Raw genomic sequence first — 27,663 nt, forward strand, 5'->3', positions numbered from 1 at the left:
GTCACAGGGGGACCAAAGAGCAGTCCAAGAAAATCCACAGCACACTACACACCAGCTCTCAGCCCATGGACTACAGGCCACAGCATCCAGTGCTCCAAACAGCCTTAAGAATGAATTCCCATCCCAGCATGAAAGGGGACCAACCCTGTTGGGTCAGAACAGAGCGGTGTATGCTGGGACGAGCAGTCTTTGCTCCTAGACAGCAAAGATGCAGCTGCTTCCTCCATGCAGGACAGAGGCAGGCCCTGGGCTTGTGCCAAAGTCCCTTGCAGCCTGGATTTATTTACTCTGGTTTGTTTTTAGTTTAATCACATTGTGTTTGTCTTGGTTCTCCTGGCAACCAAGAGAAAAGGAAAGATCCCATTGGGAAGCAGAGAAAGGGCAAGGGCTTGGGGAACAAATGTGTCGTAACGAGCGCTTCAATCTAGCACAGCCCTGCCTAACAAGATTCAGGGTGTGGAGGTGGAAGTTAGACACATTCAGGCTGAAAAGAAGGTGCTAGTGTTTAATAGTGAGGGGAACAACTTACCCAGGTTGTGGCAGCTTCTCCAGCCCTGGCAATGTTAAAGCAAGACTAGATGGTTCTAAGAGATCTGCTTTAGTTCAAACTGGAGTGACAGGATAATCACAGTGGTCCCTTCTGGCCTGGGGAATCTAGGACTAGCCCTGAAGTCCAGACACCCTCCATGCAGCTTCCTGCACACTCCTCTCTGTGTGCAGGAGTTCCCGGGACACAGCCAGAGCGAGAGGCCAAAGGACCTTCCTGGGACCCTCCAGACTTCGACCAGCCCTGAGAGGCAGTTTGGTCTTGCCGCGAGGGCACTAGGTTGGCAGGCAGGAAACCTGGCTTATATTGGCAGCTCTGCCCCATAGCTGCTGTGGGACCCTAAGTCAGTCTGTTCCCCTCCTTGTACGTCTTTCCCTTCTCACCCTCGCCTACACTGACTATCAGCTCCTGGGGCACGGACTGTCTCACTCTACATCCTCCAGGGGCCTCTGCCTGCGAACATAAGGCAAAAAGTGGAGGTCTGGATGCATTCTGGCTGGCTCAGGTGCGCTCCTGCTTGCCCAGGTCTGAGAGAGTGGGACAGTGACTCAATGGAAGGCTTTCCTCCTCCAGGCTTCTCACTAGCTCCTCCCCACTGTTCAGCAGCCCGATTCCCAGTGTGTGGGGAGTGGGGTACGGGAGGGAGGGACCCAATGGGGCAGGGTTCAGTGGCAAACGCCAGGAGCCAGAGATGCACGGATTCATTGGGAGACATCATCACATGGTGAACCTGGAGGACCTGTCCTCTGGGGTCTGGCTAGGGACAAGAAAACAGCCCAAGGGAGAGACACAGACACGCAGGAAAAGAACCTGATGCAGAAAGAAAAGCCATCCAAAACCACAAGAGGCCCCAGGCCACCAGCACCCGGAGAGAAAAGACGACTCCACCTGCCCCCTGATATCCCCTGTCCAAGCTCAGATCTCCTCGGCCGTCGGCAATGGCAGCTGCCAGCACCGATCCTTGCCAGAGGGCAAGGGAAGAAGAGCAGCACACAAAGGAGGGTCGCAAGGAAGCCATCCCCTTGCAGCATTGTGACCTGCACTTGAAAGCAGAGATGGTTAGCAGAGCCCAGCAGCCGGGCATTTCCGACAGTCCAGCACAGCCCGGGGAGAGCCACGAGAGGGGAGGAGACAAACGCTACTTAACGGGACAGCAGCATTTGAGGCCCCACATTCCGGTTTTGGAAAATAACAATCAGTCTCATGAACACAGGTGGTGCTGGCCCATGGGACCCTAAGCAAGGATATTTTGGGGCTCCCTCTTACGCCTCATCCACCCTGAAGAATACTGCTTACATTACTCCGCAAACCAGAACAATAGCAACCCAGCACACACTTGCCCAGTAAGTACAGTCACACTAATCGGGGCCCCGTGAGCTGCTTGGGGCCCCTGCTTCCGCTGTTTCTGCCCAGCGCAGCACAGCTCGGGAACACGACTCGTTCTAAGAAACCAGCTTTTGGTTGGTTTTGAGCACACCCAGGCAGCCTCCCCAACCCAAACACAACAGCGCTGGGCTGGGGGCAGGACAACATGTACCTGAAACTGACTAGAAACAGGAAATTACACTGACCGCTCTCGTCTCACTGACCACAGCTAGTGAAAACAGCCTCAGTGGGGCAAGGTTACAGTCATTTAGCTGAAATCTTGGTTTCCATAATTTGTGTGGTCACTGGCATAGAGACAATGGCCCAGGCTCTGCTCTCATTTCACCGCTGTAAATTGGGAGCGAGCTCCCTCGAGCCAGCCCTGCGCATCCGCAAGGACTGCAGGGAACCTGGCTCAATGCTTAATAAAACAGAACAAAAAGATGAAAAACGAATGGTAACCAGTCAGTTACCTTCCTGCACGACTGCCTGTGCTGGCTCACCCTGGAGAACCCAGCCATGTTCTCTACCTTTGCTCCTACCCTTGCCTCGGGCAGACTTACTTGGAGGCCTAACCGAAACATTTCCATGGAGATACGGTTCCTACAACGGGGACCATTTCAAAGAATGCTGTCTGGTGTTTGGCTCTGCTACCCCCCAGAGTTCCCAGAAGCCCCTGCTGGTCACGATGGTGAGGCAAGAGAGGGGGTGGGGGGCTTTGGAGAGAGAGAATGAGACTAGAAAGGAGGCAGATCCTTCCTGCTGTAACCCACATCCTGGCCTGACCTCCTGAGTGTGCACCACACCTCCCTGAGTTCCCCACTGGTCACGCGGGCTCTGCTCTCAGCTACAGACTCCTCCAGACAGGGCTGCAAAGCACGTGCGTGTTCACAATTAATAGTGCTGTCAGGAGCTGGCTACAAACAGCCCAACTGTGCGCTAAAGGCCCTGCACTGCTCACCGCTAACAGAGTCTCCTTTAGTTCAAGCGGGAGGGCCCTGTGCTTTTGGAGCACAGAGGTCTGCGTTCTGCTGTCCCCAGGAATTACAGTGATCAACGGATGGTCACCGATTTGTTACTAGAACTGTTTGCTGCCCCTCCACCTAGAGAGACTGGTTCAAACACAAAGGCCTCATCCAACCATTTTCTCGCCTACCCCGTTGAACAGGCCAGCAGCACAGCTCGAGTGGAAGGCTCTCCCTGCTCTGGAGGGCCGCGTGCTCCTCTGAAACCTGCATCTGTGATGGGGAGCCAAGGGGAGGGGAGAGGTGTCAGCTTCAACGGAGCTGCCACCAACACGAGAAAGCCGTCGTAAGAGAGGGGGATGAAACAGCATGGGGGCAGGTGAGTGGGGGCAGAAATCTGAGGCCGGGCTGAATCCCCACGGAGATGAAGCGCACTATATCACTGCTATCTACGGCTGGCAGAACGTCCCCCTCGCAGGGGGAACCGGCCTGCACCCAGGCACGGCACAATCCATGTCCTTACCTCCCTCTTCCACCTGGCCAGCCACTCGTCTCGCTTCCTCTTGCTGATGTAATATGGGTCCCCGGCCTGGAAGGTGAGCCGCTGAACGGGCCTCTGGCGCAGGCTTGACTCCCAGCCCAGCCCGCCACGCAGGCGGCCTCGGGATCCCTGCTCGCAGGCAGCGAAAGAGGAGAGAGACGGGCTGAAAGGGGCTGGCTTCTCAGCTCACAGCTCTGAACATGGGGGCCTGGGGCTCGCGGGGGAAACAAGGCAGTGAGGGCAGAGAGAGACCCCTCGAGCAGGGCGTGGACGACCAAGGGACACAGCAGGGGAGGGACTCTCCCACCGCAGGCCATGTCAGCAGCAGATCAGGGAATAGATCCCAGGCTCCTGACTCCCAGTGCCAGTGCTCAGGGCACTGCCAGAGCGTGAGGCACACAAATCCAGGCCAGGTTTTACCTGTGGCTACACCATGTCAAAAGCATGGGACCTCTGGGGCCAGAGCAGGGTACCAGGACCTCTGCGTCCCCTCAGTCCCTCCACTGGGATGGGGGAGGTTTCTGCAGCTCCCACTTTTCCCTCCAGAGAAAAATTAGCCTAGAGCGTTGGCCTCTCCCAGGATGGGTTCTAGCAATGCAGTGCCTGGGAGGCTGAGCAGGACTGAGCTGCAGGAATTAACCTGGGAAGCACCAGCCACCGACGGTCGGTCGGGCTGCAGCGCTCACCCCAGAGCCCGTAGTGGAACTGGCAGTCAGACCTGTTCAATCAGAATTTCTCTGCCAGCCTCCCACAGGAGTGCATTACAGAGACAGAGATGGTTAGCAGTGAGACCTATTGGACACCCAGAGCCACAGCTAACCCTACATTAGCCAGATCCCACCGTAGACACCACTGTGTGTGTCTGATCTGTGCACACACATCTAAAATACGGGCCTGGGACAGCTCCAGCAATCGTGTCCCAATATGCAGCAGAGGCTCTGGGATCGGGGTCTCACTCTGGAGCTGATGGGCTCTGGAATGAGACCCCTGGGTCTCTAGAGGGCTCTAGTGCCTTCTGTGTAGATAAGGGGTCTAGTGTCCAGAGTACAACTTAGCCCAGGCCCCCATGTGCTGACCCAAGCCCTGGTGAGACTGTCCATCTACTGCACTGTACCTAGCCAGCCTCTCACGCTCAATGCAGCAGCTTCTTGTACCCCTCTCTGATTGCCCAGGGGGTTGGACGTACCCACCCCAGATGCCAGGCTGCAGCCTGACAGGGACTTAGCCATGTGGCCCAGTGGCCACTTGATTCTGCCTGTCCTCTTGCTTCTAGAGGGCAGAAGTCAAGGCTTCCAGCCTGCACTTAGCTCTGCGGTTTAGCTGGGGTTCCAGGGACTAACGCATCACCAACAGCTGGCAAGGCAGTGGAGTCCCCCAGGGCGGTGACCCTAGCACATACTTGCCTCCATTTTCAGCGAGTCGTAGTTAGCTTCTTCCTTCTCTTCTTTGCCTGTACAGAACACAGAAAGCGCACGTCAGCACACAAGGAGCTGAGCCAGATCCCAAGGGACACAGGCCAGTTCAGAGCAGAAAGGCCAGCTGGGCAATACCACTGCACTGGCCTCCTGGAACCCTCTGCCTCTGGGAGCATCTAACCTGGAGTCACAGTTCACCGTGCCAGCCCTCGGCTACCCCACTGTCTCCAAGGCCTTTGGCCTCCCACGCCTGCCTGAGAATTCTGACTGTCTCTCTCCCAGGACATGCACCCTCTCCCACCGGATCAGAGCAAGGGCTCCAGGTCCTCCTGTGCGAGGGAATGAGGTCCCCAGCATGCCTTCCCTGGGCTGGGCTAATGGGGGGACAACTGCTCTCACTTCATAGTCTCCAACTCCAGCGGCCATGTCACGCGGCACCTAGGACTAGTGCTGCCTGGAGGCCTCAGGATGCCAACAGGCTGGCGGTGACCCCTGGAAATGGGCACGCACTGGCTAGGGGGCAGGGCGGGAAGAGAAGTGTTCGCAGAACTATGCAAAGGTTTCTGGTTTCCTGTGTTATCGGTACATCTCGCTGCCTTGCAGGTATGAGCAGAGCTGCTGCCAGGAAAGCAGCTAAAAATAAAACCAACCGTTTCTGGGGCTGCAAACCCTTGACACGTTCAAAGCGACCATGTTATGAGGCCAAACGCAAGGGGGGGTGCTGAGTGTGAGTTACCATGAGGGGCATGGCACATACACATCTGGGGGGAGGGGGGGCTCCACCTTTTAGTAAAGGTGTAGTTAGTGGATTTTCACTGGTCATGAACGCAAGGCTACAGCTCCCCTGAAAATCAAGCCCTGGTGTCCCCAAACACAGCTCTGACGCTGCCCCTCAGCCTACTTTGGGAGCCCACCCTGTCGTTCCAGTCCGGTGATCCCCATCCAGCTCTGCTGATTCACTTCAAGCCACACAGAGTATCCCCATAGTCCAGCCCTGGCCTAACCCAGCTTTGCTGCTACTCACTAGGCCTGAGCGACACCACTGCAGCCTGGGGCGTCTCTTGAGAAAGGCAAGCCATGCACGCTGAGCTGCCCCAGACTGGGAGCTGGGCTTCGTAGACAAACTCCCATAGGGCTGGGAGAGACATTGCCAAACTCCAGGTCACTCATGGCCTCCTCCTCCATCCTGGATCCTGGGGTGCCGAAGAGCTACCAGTCTGAGTGCAGCATGCTGACAGATTTGCAGTCCTCTCGCACAGTGCACACACCTTTGCTGGCTCCCTACACACTGCCACAAACGCTGACGGGGGCTGGGCCTTGCTAACAGATTCCCAGGGCTTGGGGCGCCATGGGAGATTCCTTAGGCTCGGGGCCCAGGTGAGGGCAGGTGTTCAATGGTCACTCCCCACAAAATGGGCACTGCTCTAGACAGGCCTGGAGCTACACAGCCTGGTTCCTAGGGAGAGAGAAAAGGAGAGCTCTGCACTGAGCAGGGCAGAGGCACCTGCCCTGAGGTGGTAATGCCAGGAGAGTGGTACTGCCCTGTGCAGCTGCTGTAGGCAGGGGTCCCGACCTGAGCCCGAACCCTGGTCCCTGATCCACTCAGCAGCCAGCTCTCAGGCTGGGCCTGGCACGGAAATGAGTCCTGGGTAAGGGAAGGGCCGATCCCAGGGACTGGAATCCAGCAGCTGGAGAAAAGCCTTTGCTAAGGGACTGGGAACACTGCAATCCTCAGCGCAGTCACCTGTCAGGGCCCTTCTCCCAGCAAGGCAGGCTGGAGAGCCAAGGATGGCTGCAGACACACTAGGAGGTACACGCTGGGCACATATTGGGGATTGAGGGTACGGGGGACAGGAGACGGGCTGGAGCAGTGGGGTCCAGGGGCCAGGCTGGGGTTGAGGTTAGAGGTGCACACCCAGGATGCTGCCCAGCCGAGCTGCCCTGTAATGGTTCCTGAATCCACCACTCTAGTGCAGTTCCCACCGGCTGGCTGTTTGGTAATGGCACGCTGTGGAGTTCTGGCCTTCGAGCACCACAGCCCTTATGCCCCTGGGAGCTGGGGCAGGTTAGTCTCATTTTACAGGTGGGGGAAAGTGAGGCACAGTAAGGGGAAGGCACTTGGCCAAAGCGACAGAGGAGTGGGAAGAGGAGAGAACAGACACGTGACAGATGTGAGTCCCAGGGCTCATGGGAAGGGGAAAGGAGCTCAGACAGGTCGGTGGTGAGGGCAGGATAACAATGGAAGGTCCTGGCTCCCAGCCCTGTGCTCAGCCCAGTCTAAGCTGCCAATCCTGAGGCTGCACAGCCTGGGTAAAATGAGTGGGTGGCCACAGCCCAGTTGGGAGAGGGGACCCTGGCAGCAGTCTCAGCAGCGTTGGAGGGAGCGGGCCGTGGAGACTGAGCGCCTCACTCCCCCTCGGGAGGGTCCCTGCAGGGCACAGGTGGGCACGCTATGCAGGTGCAGTGTGTGGTGGAGGGGGCTTGCCCTGCTGGCCCCTCTGCGGATTTGGGCTCTATGGCTGGCGCCCCCCCTCACCCCCACCCCTTCACCTTGCTGAATACATTTGTCTCCAGCCTTCTGACTGGAGATGCAAACTGCCAAGCCCCACTGGGTGCTGGAGCGCAGAGGCTGGGATCAGAGTAGCTCCCCCATCATGCACACTCCCCCTCCTGGCTCCTGGCCAATAGGAAATTAAAAGCACTGGGAATGAGCTAACCCCCTCTCCATAGTCCTGACCCCCTGGGTCACTTGCAGCCCTGCTGGGCATCTCTGCCCCTGCACTCGCTGCAGAAGAGACCCAGCCATCTAGGGCCCAGAGGGACTGGCTCCCAACAGTGCAGGGTTCCTGCCAGAAAGAGAGAACCCACTCCCGGCGAGCCGCAGAAAGAGCCAGCCCCCCTAGGTGTGATGTAGAGGGTGTGGGACGCCGGGCAGTAGTGACACACACTGGCAACGTCCCAGAAGGGAGAGAAGTTGGCAGGCAATCCAAACCGCAGCAGAATTAATCCCAGCCGTCCAGCGTATACCCCGCAGGGCAGCTCACTGCTAGCTCCTGAGCTGTTCCTGCAGTCGGCGGGAAGAGCTTGCTGGAAGATGCTATTACAGCCAGAACACAGAGAATGCTCTGATGGGGTTTGGTTAATAAAACAAGCCCTGGCCAGCCCTGTGGTTAGCTCTGAGCAGCTGGCACTGAGCCCTCCAGGCTCCACCCCAGCCCACGGCGCTGTGTTGGGAGAATCACTGCCTTTTCCCCGTCCGGCGGGTGACACACCAGGAACATGGGTGAAGAGCCCTGTCACGGAGTCCCCGGGCGATGCTCTGGAGCTGCTCCCTACCAAGCCAGTCAGGACTCTGGGGAAGTCTCCTCTCTGGGAGCAGCCTGTCTGCAGGGCACACAGCTCCCCCGGCTTCCCCCTTCCTGGGTCTGACCTCGGAGCATTCAGCATCCTCTGCCCCTCCGTGCGCTTCCCACTGTGAGTCCGCCCAGGCGGGGTCCTGGGGAAGCCAGAGGGTCCTGCCCCCCAACTCTGCAGTCAGACGTGACTCTCAGCCAGCCAGTAACACAGAAGGTTTATTAGACGAAAGGAACATGGTCTAAAACAGAGCTTGTAGGTACAGAGAACAGGACCCCTCAGCTGGGTCCATTTTGGGGGGGCAGTGAGCCAGACAACCACGTCTGCACTTCACTCCATGTCCCCAGCCAGCCCCAAATTGAAATCCTCTCCAGACCCTCCTCCTCTGGGCTTTGTCCCTTTCCCGGGCCAGGAGGGCACCTGATTCCTTTGTTCTCCAACCCTTTAGCTCTCACCTTGCAGGGGGGAAGGGCCAGGAAACAGGGTGTCGACCATTCTCTGTGTCCAGACCCCTGCATACACCTGCCCTTTAGGGCTCTGCAACGATCATACACCCTTATCCCGCCACCTAGATACTTAAGAACTGCATAGGAGAAACTGAGGCACTCCCACACTATTCAGAGGAAACATTAAGAACAGTCCCGCTTCGTCACATCTCTCCCCCCTTCGAGACCGAACTGAGCAGGGTCACTTTAGCTGGTGACCTGGGGAAGTTCGAATCCACCAACGTTCCCATGGATGCCACAGCATCTCTCCCGTTACTTGGTGGGAGTTACACCAGGCCCTTCCAGTTTCACGCCCACCCTTAGGTCAGGGGTGGTCGATAGCACTCGCATGCCACATGTGGGAAGGTTTATGCGGCCCGTGCCCTTTTGCCACCCTAAAACCCCTGAGGATCAAACTGGGGTTGGGTCTTCTCCCAGCGCTCCAGTCTGGAGGGCTGCAATTCAGGCTCTCTTGGTTAAGAGCCCCCATCTTGACCTGGGCCACAGACTGTTCACTTACAGAACTAACATGGAGACATCCCTTTCTCAACAACCTTGTCCCCCCAACAAGCTGGCCAAACACAGCCACTTGGTGATAGGACTGTTTAACTTTCTTAACAGCTTTCACTCCATCTGAGACCTTCTCAAAGCCATCCACACTGGATCCTCCAACAGGAAAGTCAGAGGATCCATTCACAACAGAAAATTTCTGGCTGTTAGGAACTGAAACTTTCTTGATTAAATCACTTTCACACCCTTCAGTGGCAGTGAACTGCTTGCAAAGACTCCAGGAGGATTCCTTTCCCCAGGGGCTTTTCTATGCAACAATTCACCCTTCACAGAAATTCTGCCCTTACCCTCTTCACCTAGGGCTTGCTCTAGAGGAACACTTTCCTGAGCAACAACAGACTCTTTCTGGGTCTCACTTACATCCAGAATTACCTCTGGCCCATCAGGCGGATTCCTACACAATCCCCTTTCAGGCAAATTTACAGACTTCCTAGAGAAAAGGTTGGAAGCCTTCTCCTTCCCTTTGCCACACACAAGTTCAGGAATCTTTTCCTTCTTGCTACAAGTTTCCACACCCTCAGTAGGTAACACAATCAAATCACCTTTCTGCTCTCCTTGTGCCCTGGCTAGGATCTCACCCTGATTAGACAGAGTTGCTACAGCCTTTCCCAACCACACACTAGCAACAGGCAAAATACAAGCACCAGAATTGTCTGGGCTCTGGGATTTTACATAGACACTAACTGGATGTGACCTAGTTACAGGGCCATTCTCCGTCGCAGACAAAAACTTAGGACCATTCCCTTCCTGGGCTTTAGCTGAATCCAGAACCAACTCTGAGACACCTGCACTATTCTCACCATCCCAGGCTGAAAGGTCCCTTCTGTCTGCTCCACAGAATAAGAAGAGCCGGACACACTTTCTCCTTTCCCAGACACACAGCTCGGGATCATTCCCCTGGTCCCAGCACACAGGGCTGTTCACAGACAACTGCTTGGAGATCACGGTAGCTCCCTCCATAGGCAAGTCCATACCCCTGACAGACACAGACACAGACACGTTTCCTTCCCTGTCCCAATTCTCCACCCAGCTAACAGGTAAGGTGCAGGGACACTCATCTTCCACTCTCCTCGCCTTCCCACCCTGCTGACTAGACAAAGCCATCAGGCTCATCCAGACTTTCCTTACCAAGCACCTTGACACTCCCAACAGATCCCCTGCCACCGGAGAGGGGACTCGCGCTGGCTCTGATGCAGTGAGGAAAGCAGAGAGCTCGCTGCCTACCCCCACTGGGACAGCAAGGGCAGGCAGCGAGCTCTCTGCTTTCCTCACTGCATCAGAGCCAGGGTGAATCCCACTTCCGGTCTGCAAGGGGGCAAGGAGCATCTCTCTGTCCCACCCAGCTCCAGGGGTCTGGTTACAGGCAGGCAGGTAGCCTGAGCCTAGCAGCTCCTCCCCGCTGCCAGCCAGGTCATCTGCATTTCCACTGACCATTTCCCTCTCCACCGATTGGTTCCCTGGATTCAAATTCAAACCCTTGGCCATTACAAGAGCAGGGCCTGGATCCTGTCCCAAAGAGAAACAGTCACCCCACAACAGGGTCTCACAGCAGATATCCTGGAGAACCCCAACGACCAGCCAGATCCACCCCTCCTGGGTCTGCACAGGGATCTGGGCCATAGGCAGGGTGAGGGGCTTCATCCCTGGGACCCTCACCCAGCTCACACAGCCCCTCAGCATCTGGTGAGGCTGCACCACCAGGGGCCTGACAACAGTTTTCTCTGTCCCAGGATCTCGCCACCCCAGGAATGTCTCCCCATTGACCATCACCTTCTGCTCCCACTGGAGGTCTGAGGGGCTTGAGCCCAAGAGACTCCACACAGACATTGGTTGGGACCAGAAGTGGGAGCCTGTCCACCTCCCCACCTATCTGGCTGACGGAGTCTACGGCCTTGGGACCCAGCAAGGGAGCTAGACACCGGGGCTGTTCCACAGGGGCCCCCTGGTTCAAATCGCCAGCCTGTTCAAAGGCAGTGAGGGGGCATCCACATCCCCCCCTCCTTAACCAGGGCAGCAATTTAGTCTCGAGGTTCCCTGTGGAACTGGCACCCCGGGGTCTATCCCCACTCATCCCTGGGAGTCCCCTCTGCCTCTGCGCTCCACCATCACCAGTTCATGCTGCTGCTGCTCCTGCAGCTCTTTCTCGGGCTCTCGCTGTCTCTCCCAGTCCTCTTGCTCTCTCGGACTCAGCTCCAATCCCCCGATGGGGAACCCGATCGTGAAGACCCTTTTCTGGTCGGGGACAGGAGTCTTGGGGATGCCTGCCCACTACTCCAGCTGCTCCCAGATCCTGCTTTAGCCCCATTTGGGTCAAGAATCTGTTCCTGAGTGCGGTCATCATCCTCCAGCTGCACGATTAACTGTGCTTTGGTGAACTTTCCAATGCTCAACTCTCTCTTTTTGCACAGGGTTACAATGTCCTTCTTAAAGAGATGGTGACAGGCCCTCACTCCGCTCTTCCCAAGTTGTTGTGGACTTGAGGCCTGTGTGCTCTCAGCTCCCCATGGTTTCCAGGGAGAACCCCTAGTGTGCCAGCCCTTCTTGAGGTCACCACCTCTTTGCCAGGGTCGAACTGCCATCTCCTCCACCCCTGGGACCGCTCACAGCAATCCTCAGGGGAACCCTGTTACTGCAAAAGTCCTTCTCTCTCCCAGGGCCAAGCCGCAGGCTCCTCCGCCCCTGAGACTGCTCACTGCAGTCCGCAGGGGGACCCCATTACTGCCCAATCCTTCTTGCTGGTCACACACTCCCAGGGGTTAACCGCCCCTAGAAACTGCTCCTCTCTGAGCCTTCAGCACGCCTGGTCCTCGTCAATACCCCTTCATTTTACTGCTCCCCAGTCACTTACTGCAGGAAGCGCCATCCATGGGGTGCAGTATATCCCACCTCTGCCACCAGTTGTCATGGAGTACCTGGCAATGCTCTGGAACTGCTCCCTACGAAACCAGTCAGGACTCTGGGGAAGTCTCCTCTCTGGGAGCAGACTGTCTGCAGGACACACAGCTCACCCGGCTTCCCCCTTCCTGGGGCTGACCTCGGAGCATCCAGCATCCTCTGCCCCTCCCTGCGCTTCCCACAGCGAGTCCGCCCAGGCAGGCTCCTGGGGAAGCCAGAGGGTCCTGCCCCCCAAGTCCACAGTCAGACGTGACTCTCAGCCAGCCAGTAACACAGAAGATTTATTAGACAACAGGAACATGGTTTAAAACAGAGCTTGTTGGTGCACAGAACAGGACCCCTCAGCTGGGTCCATTCTGGGGGGCAGTGAGCCAGACAACCACGTCTGCACTTCACTCCATGTCCCCAGACAGCCCCAAACTGAAACTCTCTCCGGTCTCCCCTCCTCTGGGCTTTGTCCCTTTCCCAGGCCAGGAGGTCACCCGATTCCTTTGTTCTCCAACCCTTTAGCTCTCACCTTGCAGGGGGGAAGGGCCAGGTGATCAGTTGCCAGGAAACAGGGTATCGGCCATTCTCTGTGTCCAGACCCCTGCCCACACCTGCCCTCTAGGGCTCTGCTACGATCATACACCCTTATCCCACCACCTAGATATTTAAGAACTGCCTAGGGGAAACTGAGGCACCTCCACATTTTGAGGAAACAGTCCCACTTTGTCACATCCCCAGCACAGAGCATGGCTGGAGGCAGTGCACAGAGCTCTTGGCCTAATGCTGAGGGAGAGACATGTCTCCTGCTGCCCCTTTGACTGGCACAGGAAAGGCATCAATGGCCACTGAGTAGGTCATAGCCAGCTAATCAGTGGCTGAGAGACTATCACCATGATGCTAAAAGAGGCTTTAGGCGTAACCCAGGGCATTTCTACCAGGTAAACTGGATTGTAACAATAATTGAAAACAGGATCACAAGTGCCTGGAAGGTCCAGGTCTGAAAGGGTCTAACCACCATGGATTCTGCGAAGGAAAGGGATCTCTCTGATCTCTTCAAATTATTTATACATGACAATAAAGTAGCGGCTAAAGAAGAAGCGACAGGAAGGAGAGAGACCTGGGTGTGTGGGTCCCATCACAGGATGACTAAGAGTCGCCAGTGTGATGTGTCTGTGAAAGAGGCGAATGCGATCCTAGGCTGTATCAGCAGAGGCATTTCCAGAAGAGCTAGGGAAGCATTAACGTCATTGTACAAGGCACTGGGAAGTCCTCGTTTGGAATCCTGGGTACAGTTCTGGACACTCATGTTGAAGAAAGATGAACTTGACACTGAAACAAGTGCACAGAAGAGCTGCTAGGATGATCAGGAGAATGCAGAGACTACAGTTCCCCCTACCGACCCAAGCTCCCCCCCCCCAACACACACACACTCCACCTGCTGAAGCCAGAATAGCCTGAGATCCCCACTGCGGCCCAAGCCCCACTGGACCCTAAGCTGCCAGCCAGCCCAAGCCACTGGGCAGCTCGAGCCGCCCCTGGATGCTGGCTGGCCTGAGCTGCCACTGGCTGCCAGATGGGTCAAGTCGCCTGCTGGCTCGAGCTGCCCTGGACCACCACCTATCCCGAGCCCTGCACCCAAGTCGAGCCCCTGCCAGCTTCAGGGGAGAGGCAGACCGAGGGAGGGGCCTTGGGGCAGAGGTTGGGCCTGGGTTTTGGGAGGCTTAGCTCCCCAGGCCTATTATACCTGCCGGCCAGGAGGGCCTATCTTATGAGAGGAGCCTGGCAGAACCTGGCTTGTTCAGGCCAGTAGAAAGAAGGCTGGGGGGGATCTCACTGCACACCACAAACACAGCAGGGGGCACACCCCAGGGAGGGGAAGAGCTACTGACGCTAAAGGACAATGCTGGCACAAGAACAAATGGGGCTAAACTGGCCAGGAACAAACTCCGGCTGGAAATTAGAAGGTTTCTAACCATCAGAGAGGTGAGCAGGAGTCCTCAGGGCAAACAGCATAACTAGTTTGAAGAGCGAGCTGGACACATTTCGGAGTGTGATTATTGATGGCGTTGTTTGTGATGGTAGGGGACAGGGCTGAGCAGTCCAGTTTGTGTTATATTCCTAAAGCTCATTCTTCAGGCTTTCAACCGGCTTCAACCCTGCAGGGGTCAGGAATGGATTTTTTGCTCCCCGCTGTATTCGGGGTTTGTTTTGTTTTTTTATCTCCATCCTCTGAAGCAACAGGGATGGCTGTGGCTGGAGATGGGGCACTGGGCAGGGTGAGTCAGGGCTCTGAGCGTTCTCTCTCTCAGGTGCTGGGCTGGCTGGTTCTTGTTCACACGCTCAGGGTCTAGCTGATTGCTGTATGCAGGACACATGACAGCTACAATCCTTAATTATACTCTGGTTTCTCTTCAGAGCAGTGTTCATAGAATATCAGGGTTGGAAGGGACCTCAGGAGGTATCTAGTCCAACCCCCTGCTCAAAGCAGGACCAATCCCCAATTTTTGCCCCAGATCCCTAAATGGCCCCCTCAAGGATTGAGCTCACAACCCTGGGTTTAGCAGGCCAATGCTCAAACTCCTGAGCTATCCCTATGCAGGGTCGGGAAGGAATTCTTCCCCAAGTCAGATTGGCAGAGACCTTGGGTTTTTTTTTGCCTTCCTCTACAGTGTGTGGGTGCAGGTCACTTGCCAGGATTGACCTGGGTGTCTCTCACCCTATTCCCTTGCCATGGTGGGGGCTGCAGGCCTGGTGCCCCTCGCTCCCTCCTTGTCTCTCCCAGTGGCATGTAACGTCTCCTGTGGGCTGCAGTCTTTTGGTCGAACTTGGGTTGCTGGGTTAGTGTGCGGAGGCGGGATGGTGTTCATGGCCTGTGCTATACAGGAGGTCAGACTGCATGGCCAGGTGTCCCTTCTGGCCTTAAACTCTATGACTGGACGGTCAAAAGGCCTTTGACAAGGGCCAGCACATGAAGCTAAGCTGTTATGGGGTGAGAGGCAAAGTATTGATGTTTATTGCCAGGACAGAGCCTGCTTCCCTGCAGCCCAGGCATAGAGTCCTGTGGCACCTTATAGACTAACAGATGTATTGGAGCATCTGTTAGTCTATAAGGTGCAACAGGACTCTTTGTTGCTTTTACAGATCCAGACTAACACAGCTACCCCTCTGATACTTGCCTGCAATGGTGCTTTAGAGCCGGCAATCCAGAGGGACAGCGTGCCAGGCGGTTGGAGAAACTGCAGTGCTGTGATTTCACACTCACATACAGGCCAGGCCCTAAGCAGGGTCTCGATGGCCTTGGTGGGAGGCTGATGGCAAACACTGCCCCACGCAGGAGAGCAAATAATGAATTCCCCAGGAGAATAGGTGTGCCTCCCTTCCTCTAATTTGCAGAAGCACCCATGTCCCTAGTTCATCCACTGGAAACTGGAGGGGGGGGGGTTTGCAGGAATGGACCCAGAGCAATTAATGACGTCCCAGAGAGAGGATGCCAGTATCAGGAGAGCATATGACTGGAAAATCATAAACGCTGCCATCCTGGAATGTGGTGTCCTCTCACAGCACCATCGATCTTCACTGCAGAGGACATGGGGGAGGTTCCCACACTCTACACATTCTTTTTAGGTGACAAATATGAGGAACTGTCCCAGATTGAGGTGTCGCTAGAGGAGGTTTTGGAACAAATTGATGAACTAAACCGTAATAAGTCACCAGGACCAGGTGGCATCACCCAAGAGTTCTGAAGGAACTCAAATATGAAACTGCAGAACTACTAACTGTGTACATAACCTATCGCTTAAATCAGCCTTAATACCAATTGACTGGAGCATAGCTAATTTAACACCAATTTTTTTTTAAAAGCTCCAGAGGCGATCCTTTGGTGAGGGACCTTGTTAAAGGCTTTCTGAAAATCTAAATATGCTACATCCACTGGATCACCGTTGTCCACATTCTTGTTGACTCCAAGGTGTCTTGAAGGATCAGCCCTGGTGTTTTCAGCTGCTCTTTCAGGGTCTCTCTCAGCTCAGTCTTTCCCAGTTGTTACTGTTTGGTTTTTTCCCTCTGTTCCTACCTTCCCACCCACACACCTATCCAAAACAATATTCAGGAAAAGCCCCTGGGCGGGTTCACATACATGCTCCTGTTGTCCCAGGTGGGGCTTATGCTTACAGTGATGTTAACTGAAGGTTGTGTTCGCATCTATCAACCTCAATGGGGTTTTAACTCAACCCATAACAACGCTTCCCCCAGCTCCTAACAGTATTGTCATGGGTCAAAACCTGGGTAGGGGGCAGAAAGTAAAGGGCAGGATGAAATGGTCAATTTGCATCATGGTAAAAAGGTAAGAGTGGGGGCCTCAAGGGCCTGTGTTGCCGACTGTATTTATCAATGATCTGGAAAGGGGGTGATACAGAAAGGTAACAAAATCTGCAGATGACACCAATTATTTAGAGTGAAAATTTTCACTCTAAATAATTTTTTCACTCCATGCATCCGATGAAGTGGGTTCTAGCCCATGAAAGCTTATGCTCAAATAAATCTGTCTTTAAGGTGCCACCACACTCCTTGTTGTTTTTGTGGATACAGACTAACACGGCTACCCCCCTGATACTTGACACCAATTATTTAGGTTAATCCAGACCAGAGAGGGCTGTGAGGAGCTTCAGAGAGACAGAAATAAGGGGGGGGTGAATGGGTAACACAACAGCAGATGAACTTCGGTGTTGATAAATACAGAGTAATGCTCGTTAGAGGGGACACAAACTATTTGCCTAATTTCCAGGGTTCTGCATGAACTCAGGAAAGGGACGGCACTCCAGTGCGGACAGCTCTGTGAGACCGTGTCTCAAGGTGCAGCTGTGGTCAAGGAAGCAAACCAGATGTTAGGATGCATCAGGAATGGGCTGGAGAACAGTACAAAGAATCTATTAACGCTTTGGTGTCATCTCATCTGGATAGCGTGTGCAGGACTGGTCAGCCCATCTCACTCCAGATCACGCAGAACAAGAGGGGGTTCAAAGAAGGCCAACAAGAATGATCAGGGACACGGGAAAACCCAAGGAGAGACTGAAAAGCCTGGGATGATGACCTTAGACAGGAAACAAATTAAGAGGGGACATGACCAAAGTCTACAGAATAATGATTGGTACAGAATTAAATTAGCCAAGCAAGTGTTTTCCATTGACATATGGAACATTCATACCACGAAAGCAAGTTACTTCCAGCTAACACACAATGAGGTCTCTTTGTATAAGTGGGACATGAGCCGTCTGTGTGAGTCCAGATGGGATGGGATGATCCCTGTGGAAGGAGACATGCTGGTCTGGAGTGGTGATGACAGGCTCAGGCAGCATGGGATTGCGCTGTTCAGGAAGTAGATCAGCCCCTACATGGCCTACAAACGGGTCAGCAGCAGGCTGAGGACTCTGATTGGCAGCCTTATAATGTAACTGTTTCTAGTGCTGCGCCCCGACGATTGACTGTGATGATGAACAGGCTGAGACATTCTAGGGTGACATCAAGAAGGAGTTAGAAGCTGTTCACACAAGGGGACTGGATGGTATGCATTGGTCCCGAGAGTTACCCAGAATGGTTCAGCTGGGATGGGAAGTTTGGGTATGGCAAGAAAAACAGCAGAGGACTGTGACACATACAATTTGTGACTGGAAATGATTTAGTATTAACAAATACCTCGTTCAAGCAAAAACCACCAAGGCAATGGACTTGGACTTGGACATGGCCAGATTTGTGGACTCAGAACCATATTGACTTCATAATGATCTCGAAGAGGAGGCACTCTGGTGTGATGGGGGAGCAGATCCTTCAAGAAGGCCAACACAGGATCCAATCAGAACTCAGTAATAGCCAACATAAAGACCAAACTGTGAAGCAAGAAATGACCAGCAAGTATGGTGCACTTCTCAAGGCAAAATGTGGAGAAGCACTGCAACTCTTGTGTGTTGTGTTTACTGTTCATTGTGATGTGACGCTACGGGGTTCTGCACTATGAGAGAATGTATGTACGCAGAAAAGAGAGATCGGGAGCGTCTTTTTTCCCTGCCTTATAACACAAGAGTGATAGTACAGTACCTGAAATAAAAAGAGGGTGAACTCAAAATCCACCAAAAGAAGTACTTTGTTACACAGCATGAACTTAGCTTGTGGAGCTCACTGCCTCAGGAAGACACTGAGGCTAAGAACTTAGCAAGATTCAAAAAGGGACTGGGAACCCTCTCACAACTCACTCCCACCCACAGCATTATCCTGCCTTTCCTGATGGGGAGGCTGAGCTGAGGAAGCTCCAGGCAGGCAGGCAGCTGGGGCAGAGGCTGGGCTAGAAACCAGGGGCTGGCACCTACCTATAACCCAAGCGGCCCCGAAATCACTTGGAGAAGGGAAATGGGCCCAGAGGCCGTTCAGATGCTCAGGGGATGAACTAACAACCAGGCCTGACTCCGACCCACCTGGACAGGGTCCCTTCTCCCTGCTATACTGACACCCCTTTGTGTTCAGCAGCTTAACAAGGCTGTTTGCTGCCAGCTGCGAACTAACAACCCCCGAGCCTACCGCAGATCCCCAGGACCCCCTCTAGGTTTGATGAGACTCCCAGGAACATGCCGTTAGGAAGGCAAACAAGCTATGCCCGGGGCTCCCACATCTCAGCCTTTCCCAAAGCCCCCCATGGCTGGGGAGCCATCCCAGAGTGCCCGCTTCCCTTAACCTAGGGTCCTCCAGCTCCTGTCTCAGTCTCCCTTCCCTGTCAAGCCCCAGCCCCAGCTCTCAGGCCCCCTTCCGCCTGCTGCTCCCCCAGGAGAGACCTGTCACAGCAAGCCACTTCAGGCTCTTCGGGAGAGCTACTGCTGGGCATTCCCACAGTAGCAGGACAAGGCCTGGGTCTAACAGCGCCCCAAAGCCACTGAAAGGGAGTGGGAAGAAACTAGGGACAAGCGTCTCCGCTCTACTGCCACACGCCGGGCGAGGGACCAAGCACGGGACGGTGTGACGAGGCCGTGCTCCAGAAGTCCTCCCTGTCTGGGCAAGATCCCTGCACTGCAGGGAGGGGGGTCCCAGGACACCAATGAGCCAAGAAACACCCCGGCCACAGCAGGGAGGCAGCATACCTGGGCCACAAACCCACAAGGAGCAGGACTTCCCCAGCACCCAAAAGGGGGTCCCAAGGGAACATGGCCCACAGCCACTCTCATGTCCGGTGCAGGGCAAAGGCCCACACAGACAACAGCTCCCAGCAGGGAATGCTGAATCTCAGCCAAGCCTGTCCACTCAAGATGCAGAACTGCAAGCTGGGACCTGCGGTCTCAGGGAGGCTGCACTTCCATACTGAAGTGAAGACATCTGCGGTCCACTCTGGTTCATGCCAGTCAGGTGTAGCCCTCAGACTCCTGGAAGCTGCCAGTGTGGCCCTTGGCTGGGCAGACCTTCGGGGTGTCTGGTTTGAATATCCCCGTCATTGTTGGTTTCTGGCCTGGCCAGGATCACAGGGTCCCCTGCCTTTTCCTAGAGACTGTCCTTGCAAAGTTAAGCAAAGGACGTTTACACAGACACACAAAACAGGCAGAGCCAAGCAGCATGGGTCAGCCCCTGCAAACCCGCCCTGGTGCCCACAGGCCATGGTGAGCATCTCAGGAGAAGGGAGTGATGTACCGGCGCCAACCTTGGAGAGTGACCGAGAAGATGCTGCTGGGTTTAGGCTAGAGTGTGCGTGACACCAAACCCACTGAGTGGTCACAGCACAAGGCAGTTCAAGCTGTAGGCTCAATCATAGCTGCTAATGTCCTGGTGTGGGGGGAGGGTCTGTGCTACCCCTTTTTGCCCAGGCCAGCTACAGCCTGGAGGCTGTGTGTCACCCTGCAGATCAAAGCTCGGAGGAGCTTCACTGGCAGGCTGAGAACCAGCGGGAGGAGGGAAACATCCCTGTGAGCATCAGCTGGAGCCCGGAGTTACACCTAAGCCCTGAGGTGCACAGGAGGTGGCTGGGGAACAGGCGCCGCTGGAGAGAGTCCAGCGTTAGAGATGTTTCCGGGTGTTGTGCTCCCTGGCCTGGGAGCGCCTGGCTGAGGCCAGCTTGCAAAGAGAACTCGCCCCACCCAGCTGCCTCCCTCTGCAGTAACTAGAACACTCTGCTCAGAAATCCTGGGGAAGACACAGCTTTCCTAGGGCTGCTCTCTCGGCTCACGAGTCAATGGGGGAACGTGTTTTCCGTCACAGCTGAGGCCCTGCGAACAGGGGGGATGGCAGGAGAGCTCAGTCAGACATGGATGAGAGCTCAGGAAAAGGCACTGCGAGTCAATATTGACCCCAGGGTGTCAGTAAGGGGTACTGTATGGCTAGAGTTCCTGGCCTTCAGCTGAGACCAGAACTGAGGGCTGGCCCACTTGGGGCTGGTAAACTTCTTCCCCAAGAGAAAAGGCCCAAGTCCAACTGGGCTGATGCCATCTGCCTCGTTAAAGACTCTCCCTGCAGCTGCCACAGGAGACAGGATTTTCCTTCCTTCCCTAAGCAGCTGGGCAGCGCTGCTGTGACTGTAACTCTTACTGCAGTTGTGCCCGAGGCCCAAACCAGAACAGGGCCCCACGGGGCCAGCACAGGCAGCTCCCAGTCTAATTAAGGCTCAGATGCTGCTAGAGCGGTTAACAAGCCATGGAAGGGAAGGGGAGCAGGGAGGAGTCTGCCCAGTGACATGGGCTACGAACAGGCACAAGGCATCCCCTGACCAGCCAGCAGCACAAGGAGGGCAGGCTGGGGCTGGGCCTTGCCTATTGCCCCACTTTCCCCCCCGAGCACAGCAGCTCACACCACCAGGGTTTGAGGGCTCCCGAGGCTACAACCTGACATGTGGCTCCATGAAAGCCTTGGCTGCCCCCTCCCCACTTCTGCTATGGAAATCTCTAGCACCTCAGGCCTCTATCCGCACCACCCCTGGACCCACCCCTGGACCGAGGAACCAGAGCTGTGCTCCAGGCCCAGGGCCTGCTCTCCCCACCTCCATCCTCATGATCACTGGAGCGCCGAGTGCTGCCTGATCTCCTTTGCTTGTATGTTGTAGCCAGCTCCCTGCCCCAGCCCCAAGGTCCTGGGGCAGGCACTGTGCCCCCATGTGTCTGTGCAATGCCCAACACAATGGGCTCCCAGCCTGCCTCACGCTGCCCCCGCTAGGATTATTCAGGTGCAGTTTCCCCCCCATCTGCCGCCGTGTGGGGGCATTGTGCCATGGGTGCAGCAGCCCGTCTCTCTGTCCTGCCAGGACTGAGCTTATTTCCAGATCCCAAAACGTCCCTTGGTCCAATTCCAAGGCCTGGCTGCTGGCGAGGAAACGGCAATTCTGGCTATTCCTGCCCCTGCAGAGCACTGGGGCTGACTCCTGAGGGATCCTGGTTTCTGCACCCCCGCTGGGGGTCCTCCACTCTTCCCCCCAAGCCACAGAGTCCCGTCTGGCTGAGGTCTGCGTGGGACTCTCCTTGAGCCACACCTGCTACTGCATTTCAGGTCAGGGAGAATCATGAGCAGGGATCCCCGTTTTCCATGATAAAACCCAAAATTCTCTGATAAAAACAACAAAAATTGGCGTTTTTCCACAATGAAAATGAAATGCTGAATGTTAGCTTCCCTAGCCGCAATATACACAGGTGTCAGCTGAGCACAATGGTCAAAGCCTACCAGCACTACCATCACTCATTATAATAAAATACAATTGATAGCATTGCTATTTGTATTTCTTACATACACCAAATATGTCTGTATTCGATGTCTGTATTCTATACAGCAGCTTAGCCAAGCATCCGCTATCTGGTTCTCCGTATTAACTGAACCCCCAGCTGCCCGCGCCTGACAGCAGCAGAGGCTGGGATTGTCAGTCCCAGCCATGTAGGACTGTCTGCCCGAGCCCCACCACATCTGAAAATAAGGGACAGAAAGCTCTCCTGATTACCTGAATTTCTGGGGATGCGATCTGGCCCTGGACCCCATGAGATTGGATAATAGGGGTTCCACTGTTTAGGGTTTTATTTTTTCACAAAATGTAAAAACCAAAGATTCGCTGTAAAAATGCAAATTCCGCATTTTTCCACAGCAAACAGATTTCTAGGATCCCTGGCCATGAGTGCCAGGAGCAGGAAGGCCCTGGCTGGGTTAACAGCACCCCCTACTAGGCCAGTGAAGGCAACGATTCGCTAGGGCTCGGGCAGCAGTCTGACAAGAGGTTTCTAGTCCCCCATCAGCCCCACACAGAGCTCTGAGCAGGGATGTCGTAAAAGCTACAACTCCCACTCAGAGCTGGGCGAAGGGAGCCCTAACTACAGGCCTGGCACCTCTATCACACCATGCCCTGCAAAGCAAGTATGGCCCAGCAAGGGGAAGACCCTCCTCTGACACCCCTTAACCACTGAAACAATTTCCCCAGCGCCATGGGGGATGCTCCATCCCTGGCCATTCTAAATCCCGACTGGCTGTTTTTCTAATGGATCTTCTCTGGGTAACTACTGTGGGGCAGGTGTCTGGCTGGTGCTATGCAGGAGGTCAGGCCAGTTGATCACTGTGGTCCCTGGCCTGGGGATCTGGGAACAGCCAGAGGCAGGATCCAGGCTAGCTGGGCCGGGGCTGGTAATTAACGCTCTGTGAGCTACATGGCAGTTCCTGCTCCAGCTCTGCCGGGGAGCATAAATAGCCGGGATAATGATTAGTGAGAACTAGCACGAATGCAGCAATCTCACAGGGCAGCCGCTGGGAGCCCAGCTCAGTGCAGTTCTGCCAACACCGCTGGCTCCCTACCCCTTTGGCCATAAAGCCATGTCATATTGCACCAGGCTAGGCCAGGGCAATCTCAGACATCCCAGCCCAACCAGCAGGGCCCAGGAGGAGAAGAGCAGGGCGCTCTCCCAGCGGGGAGCCCAGTATGACCCATCTCGCAGCTAAGACATTCCCGTGGACAGAGAGGAAAAGGGGCTTACCACTGGGAGCTGGCTGTCTCCTAAGGGGTTTAGGAGCTGGCTAGGGAACACAAGCCACAGAAGGCAGAGCCATGGCTAGTGCTCGGGGAGAGGGCAGGCAGTGGGCTACTGGGGGCACATCTTGACCTTCCTCTCACTCCTGATGCCTCTGCAAACAAACTTGCCTTATGAGTGCAGGAGCTTTCTTGGCTCACGGGGCAGGAAGCCTGTGTGTGTGACAAGCTGGTCTCCACAGGAACTGGCCCCTCCTTGAACCCTGCAGTGTTACATGGGCTTTATTGCAGACCGGCGATTGAGCACAGCCCGACTTTGACACCTGAGTGGCAGGGAACTGCAGATGGGCTCTGAGAGCACTGCAAGAAAAAGCTCTATGGGCCTCTCTCCCACAGAGAAAGAACAGGATAGACACAGCCCCCAACAAGCCAGCCCCACCCATTCGACTGCCTGGCACCCACATCTGGGCCTCACTTCACCAGCCAATCATAGCAAGCCTCAGGGGCAGCAAAGCAGAACTGGGCCCGTTCCGCCTGAGGAAAGCTGGCACCATCCACTCCATCCACCAAAAGGTGCCCAGCACGCCAGCCTGGGCTCTGAGAGAACGTACCAACACCCGCACTCAGCTGCAGTGCCCCAGCCCTGCAGGTGCCCCCAGACCTCACCGCACGGAACGTGCAAAGCTAAGGCCAGTGCTCATCAAACACAGTCAGGGACCATGATCTGGAGGTGGAAACTGATGTAAAGCAGTGTCCAACCCAGGAGGAGGGGACTGCAGCCAGCACAGCAGAAGGCCTGAGTTCCCCCTCCAGGACTTACATCTGACTTACACCAACATAAGTGACAGACGGCTCAGGCCCGGGGCAAGCTCCAAACCCAGGGCAGCGGGAGAAAGAGACTCCCCTCCCGTGGCCAGAAATGAGCAAAGGCTCTGCTATGAAAAGCAAGCAGGAAAACCGGTTCCCGGGGGGGAGAGAGGGCCGAGATGGCATGGAGGGGTCAGGACCAGACAGCAGTAAGGGAATGGCTGCAGGGGTTAACGTCCAGCCCCAGGGCAGCCTGTACTCCAGGGTTCTGTCCCGGTTACACTCTGGCAGCACCTGTAGAGCTTCTCATGCCACTGAGCCTCACTGAACTGCACTGCATCTGCGTGTGTCTGACATGTGCGTGGGTCTCTCTGTCTCCTGGTGAGGGCCAGGCTCTCTATCCAGCCTCTTGGCACTATTTTGGCGGGGCATAGGGGGCAGAAAGCAGCGAGATCTTTCCAAGTAGGCATTTCCTCTGGTGAAGTGGCGTTCCCAGCTGGCAGAGACAGCTCCTCCTTAGCTGCCCCCAGCGTTTACCCCCGGCAGCCCCGCAGGGACCCGCTGCAGGTTCTTCCCCTCCCACAGCCCAGCAATACAGAGCCCATTCCCCTGGCAGGGGGCGCTGACGGCTGAACCCAGAGCTGGCAATCTGGCAATGGTGCCTCCCCAGCCGCTCTCCAGGGTGGGTGTGTCAGGACATCCCTACTCTCTCCCCATGCTGGAGAGGGGACCCCACCAATGGTTCGGTCTCCCCCCATGTCAGTGTCTCTAGGAGCAGTGAGGCAGCTGGGACCACAGAACCTATGGGGTGAGGGAAGTCAGTGGGAAGCTGGGAACACACACAGCTCTTTGTGGGGGCAGGTCGGGGGGACTGGCTGCTGCTCCCCAGTTGCTGGGGCTCCCCTCCTAGTCTCAGCCATTAGCCCACTCAGCTTCCCGGGGCTGTCGTTTGGTAGGAATGAGGCGGCTCGGCTCATTCCCAAGGAAGTTCGGTATTTACTCTATCGCCTTCTCGCCACGACACCCGCCTACCCCTGTACTGTGTCCCTGGGCTCCCAGCCAGCCCTCTGGTGCCCAGGACTCCAGCAGTACCTCTCAAGCCTGCTTACAGCCCTGGTCTCTGTAGCAGACCCTCCCCCAGGGCAAGTCAGTTGGATGGTGGCACCACAGTGGCACAGGCAGGAGACAGCAGGACCATGGGCAGGTCAGAAGTCACGTTACCCGTGATCCTGGATCCTGCCAGCCCTGTAGACGGGAGCCCTAAACGCTAAGGTCTTACTTTTCCCAGCTGTCTCCAAGAGTTTCCTCTTGCCTCTCTTCTTCTGGGGGGCGGAAGGGGCCAGCTCACCCTCATCGGCCGGTGGGTCCGGGCTGTCCTTCGGGGTGCAGCGCCCGTTCTCCAGGGTCTGGCCCGTTTCACTGTCTGGGAGGCTGTCCGTCTCGTCCTCGCCATGCTGCCCGCCCTTCGGGGTCCCATCGCTGTCTTCTGGGCCTTTCCACTGGGCACCATCTGTCTCCAGGTCTCCATTGGGCACCTGCTCCGTGGAGCCAGCATCCTGACAGGGGGCGTGGCACTTTGGGACTGAGGCAGTGTCTTTGGATGTTTCACTACTTTCCACCTGCAGAGACAGAGAACGGGAGAGGCTGAGAGGCCAGCTCCTGCCCAGCTCTGGGCTCCATAGGCCCTTGGGCCACCTTCGCCAGCACCATCATCCAGCCTCATCTGCCCTTGGTGCTCCCCAGTCTGGCCCCCAACGTGCCCCTTGATCCATGTCCCATGTGCCCTCACCTGATACGGCCCCCGAATGATCCCCAAAGAGCCCCCTCGGTCCAGCCCCCAGCCTACACCCTTGTGCTAGAGCTGGCACGCGCCCTCACTGGGACATCTCAGTCCTCTCCGCCGCACGTCCACCTGCCCCCTGGCTCCTCCTTCCAGGGGGGTGCCCCATTCACTGGCACTCTGCATGAGTCACCTACCCTCTGGGAGGGCTGAGCCCTGGCGGCCACAGCACCATGTATCGCAGTCCTGCCCCGCAACCCCATGTACTGCACCGGACCCACACCTGGGGGGATCAGGGCCGGTGCAACCACTAGGCGAACTAGGCGGTAGCCTAGGGTGCCAAGTGGATGGAGGCGTCGGAGGTGAGCTGGGGCAGGGGGGCGCGGGGAGGGCCGCCTGCAGCAAATAACGGGGGGGCAGCACACAGGGGAACCGTTCCCCGCCCCAGCTCACCTCTGCTCCACCTCCTCCCCTGAGCCCCGCCCTGCTCTGATTCTCTCCCTCCCAGGCTTGCCGCCAAACAGCTGATTGGCGCTGCGAGCCTGGGAGGCGGGAGAAGCGGCAGCATGCTCGGGGAGGAGGCGGAGCAGAGGTGAGCTGGGGCGGGGAGCTGCTGCACGCGACTCCCCAGGCCGAGGAGAGGGAGCTGCCGCAGGGGGAGCGCCTCAGGGCGGGGTGGGCAGGGAGCTGCCGTGGTTGGGGGGCGGCGCAAGGTGGAAGTTTCGCCTAGGGCGTGAAACCTCCTTGCACTGGCTCTGGGGGGATGAGGGCTCAGAAAGGGCCCATCAGTGCCCTGTAGTGCTGTACAGCTCTGAGAGTGCCAGAGAACCCAGTGCTGCAGACGTTAAAGGCACTGCATGGGGCAGATGCCCAGCCCTCTCCCAGCACTGAACCCCCTGCACTGTACCGAGCTTGGGGGACCAGACTGCTCCCAGCTACAAGCAGCAGGTCAATAGACTATTGACCCCCCAAATACACACACACTGCACCCCAGAGACATCTCCTGGGGCCTGCATGAAATCCTTCCCCATTGGCTATAACTTCCCCAGTGCTCCAAAACTTATTGAAAATCAACATTAACAGTTCAGTGAGCTCCCCAGCCAGCTCTTTTAAAACTCTTGAATGAAAGTAATATGGTCCTGCTGGTTTAAAAATGCCTTACTTTAGTAGCTTCTGTCTAACATTCTCCAGAGATACAATGGAATGGAAAGAGTGTTATCGTCACCATATGTTTCAGGCTCTTTTCTTACTACAAAGATAAATGGGACGACCCAGGAAATTATAGACCTGTTATCCGGACATCAATCGTGGGCTGTGACCAAAAGGGCTAATGTGATCCTTGGATGTATAAAGAGGGGAATCTCAAGTAGGGATGAAGGATTATTTTTACCTCTGCCTTTGGAGCCATGAGACCACTGCTGGAATCCTGTGTCCAGTTCTGGTGCCCACAATTCAAGAAGGATGTTGATAAATTGGTAAGGGGTCAGAGAAGAGTCACGAGAATGATTAAAGGGTCAGAAAAAAAGCTTTATACTGATTGACTCAAGGATCTCAGTCTATTTAGCCTAACAAAGAGAAGGTTAAGGGATGTCTTCATCCCAGCCTATAAGTACCTACACAGGGAACAAATATTTGATAACAGGCTCTTCAATCTAGCAAAGAAATGTCTATCAGGAGCCAAAGGCTGGTAGCTGAAGCTAGACAAATTCAGACTGGAAATAAGGAGTACATTTTTGATGGTGAGAGTAACAATTATCCACTGGAACAATTTACCAACAGTGGATTCTCCATCACTGACCACGTTTCAATCAAGACTGGATGTTTTTTCTAAAAGATCTGCTCTGGGAATGGTTCTTGGGCAGGTCTCTGGCCTGTTACATAGATGATCACCATGGTCCCTTCTGGCCATGGGATCCAGGTCTCACCCCAGCCTGAAGCTGGTCACACGGGAGCGCAGGCAAGAGGCCTCCAGTGATAAGCAGAGGGGGGCCCTG

At 55.7% G+C, this 27,663-nt stretch overlaps 1 protein-coding gene across 18 annotated transcripts in view; it reads right to left on the bottom strand.

The window, feature by feature from the left end:
• DNMT3A (DNA methyltransferase 3 alpha) overlaps positions 1-27,663 on the bottom strand; it is a 242,092-nt gene that overhangs the window by 102,506 nt on the left and 111,923 nt on the right. For 10 of the 18 annotated variants that reach the window (XM_038394727.2, XM_043509959.1, XM_043509969.1 and 7 more), the window contains 3 exons: positions 25,169-25,508; positions 4,822-4,868; positions 3,401-3,547 (listed from right to left, as the gene is read on the bottom strand). In XM_038394727.2, coding sequence (XP_038250655.1) covers positions 3,401-3,547; positions 4,822-4,868; positions 25,169-25,508 — 534 coding nt within the window. Of the gene's footprint in view, positions 1-3,400; positions 3,548-4,821; positions 4,869-25,168; positions 25,509-27,059; positions 27,255-27,663 lie in introns of those variants that run through there. The other 8 variants (XM_038394733.2, XM_043509964.1, XM_043509972.1 and 5 more) reach the window with 2 other exon arrangements.

Source organism: Dermochelys coriacea, chromosome 3, assembly GCF_009764565.3.
Source record: "Dermochelys coriacea isolate rDerCor1 chromosome 3, rDerCor1.pri.v4, whole genome shotgun sequence".
Taxonomy (NCBI): domain Eukaryota; kingdom Metazoa; phylum Chordata; order Testudines; family Dermochelyidae; genus Dermochelys; species Dermochelys coriacea.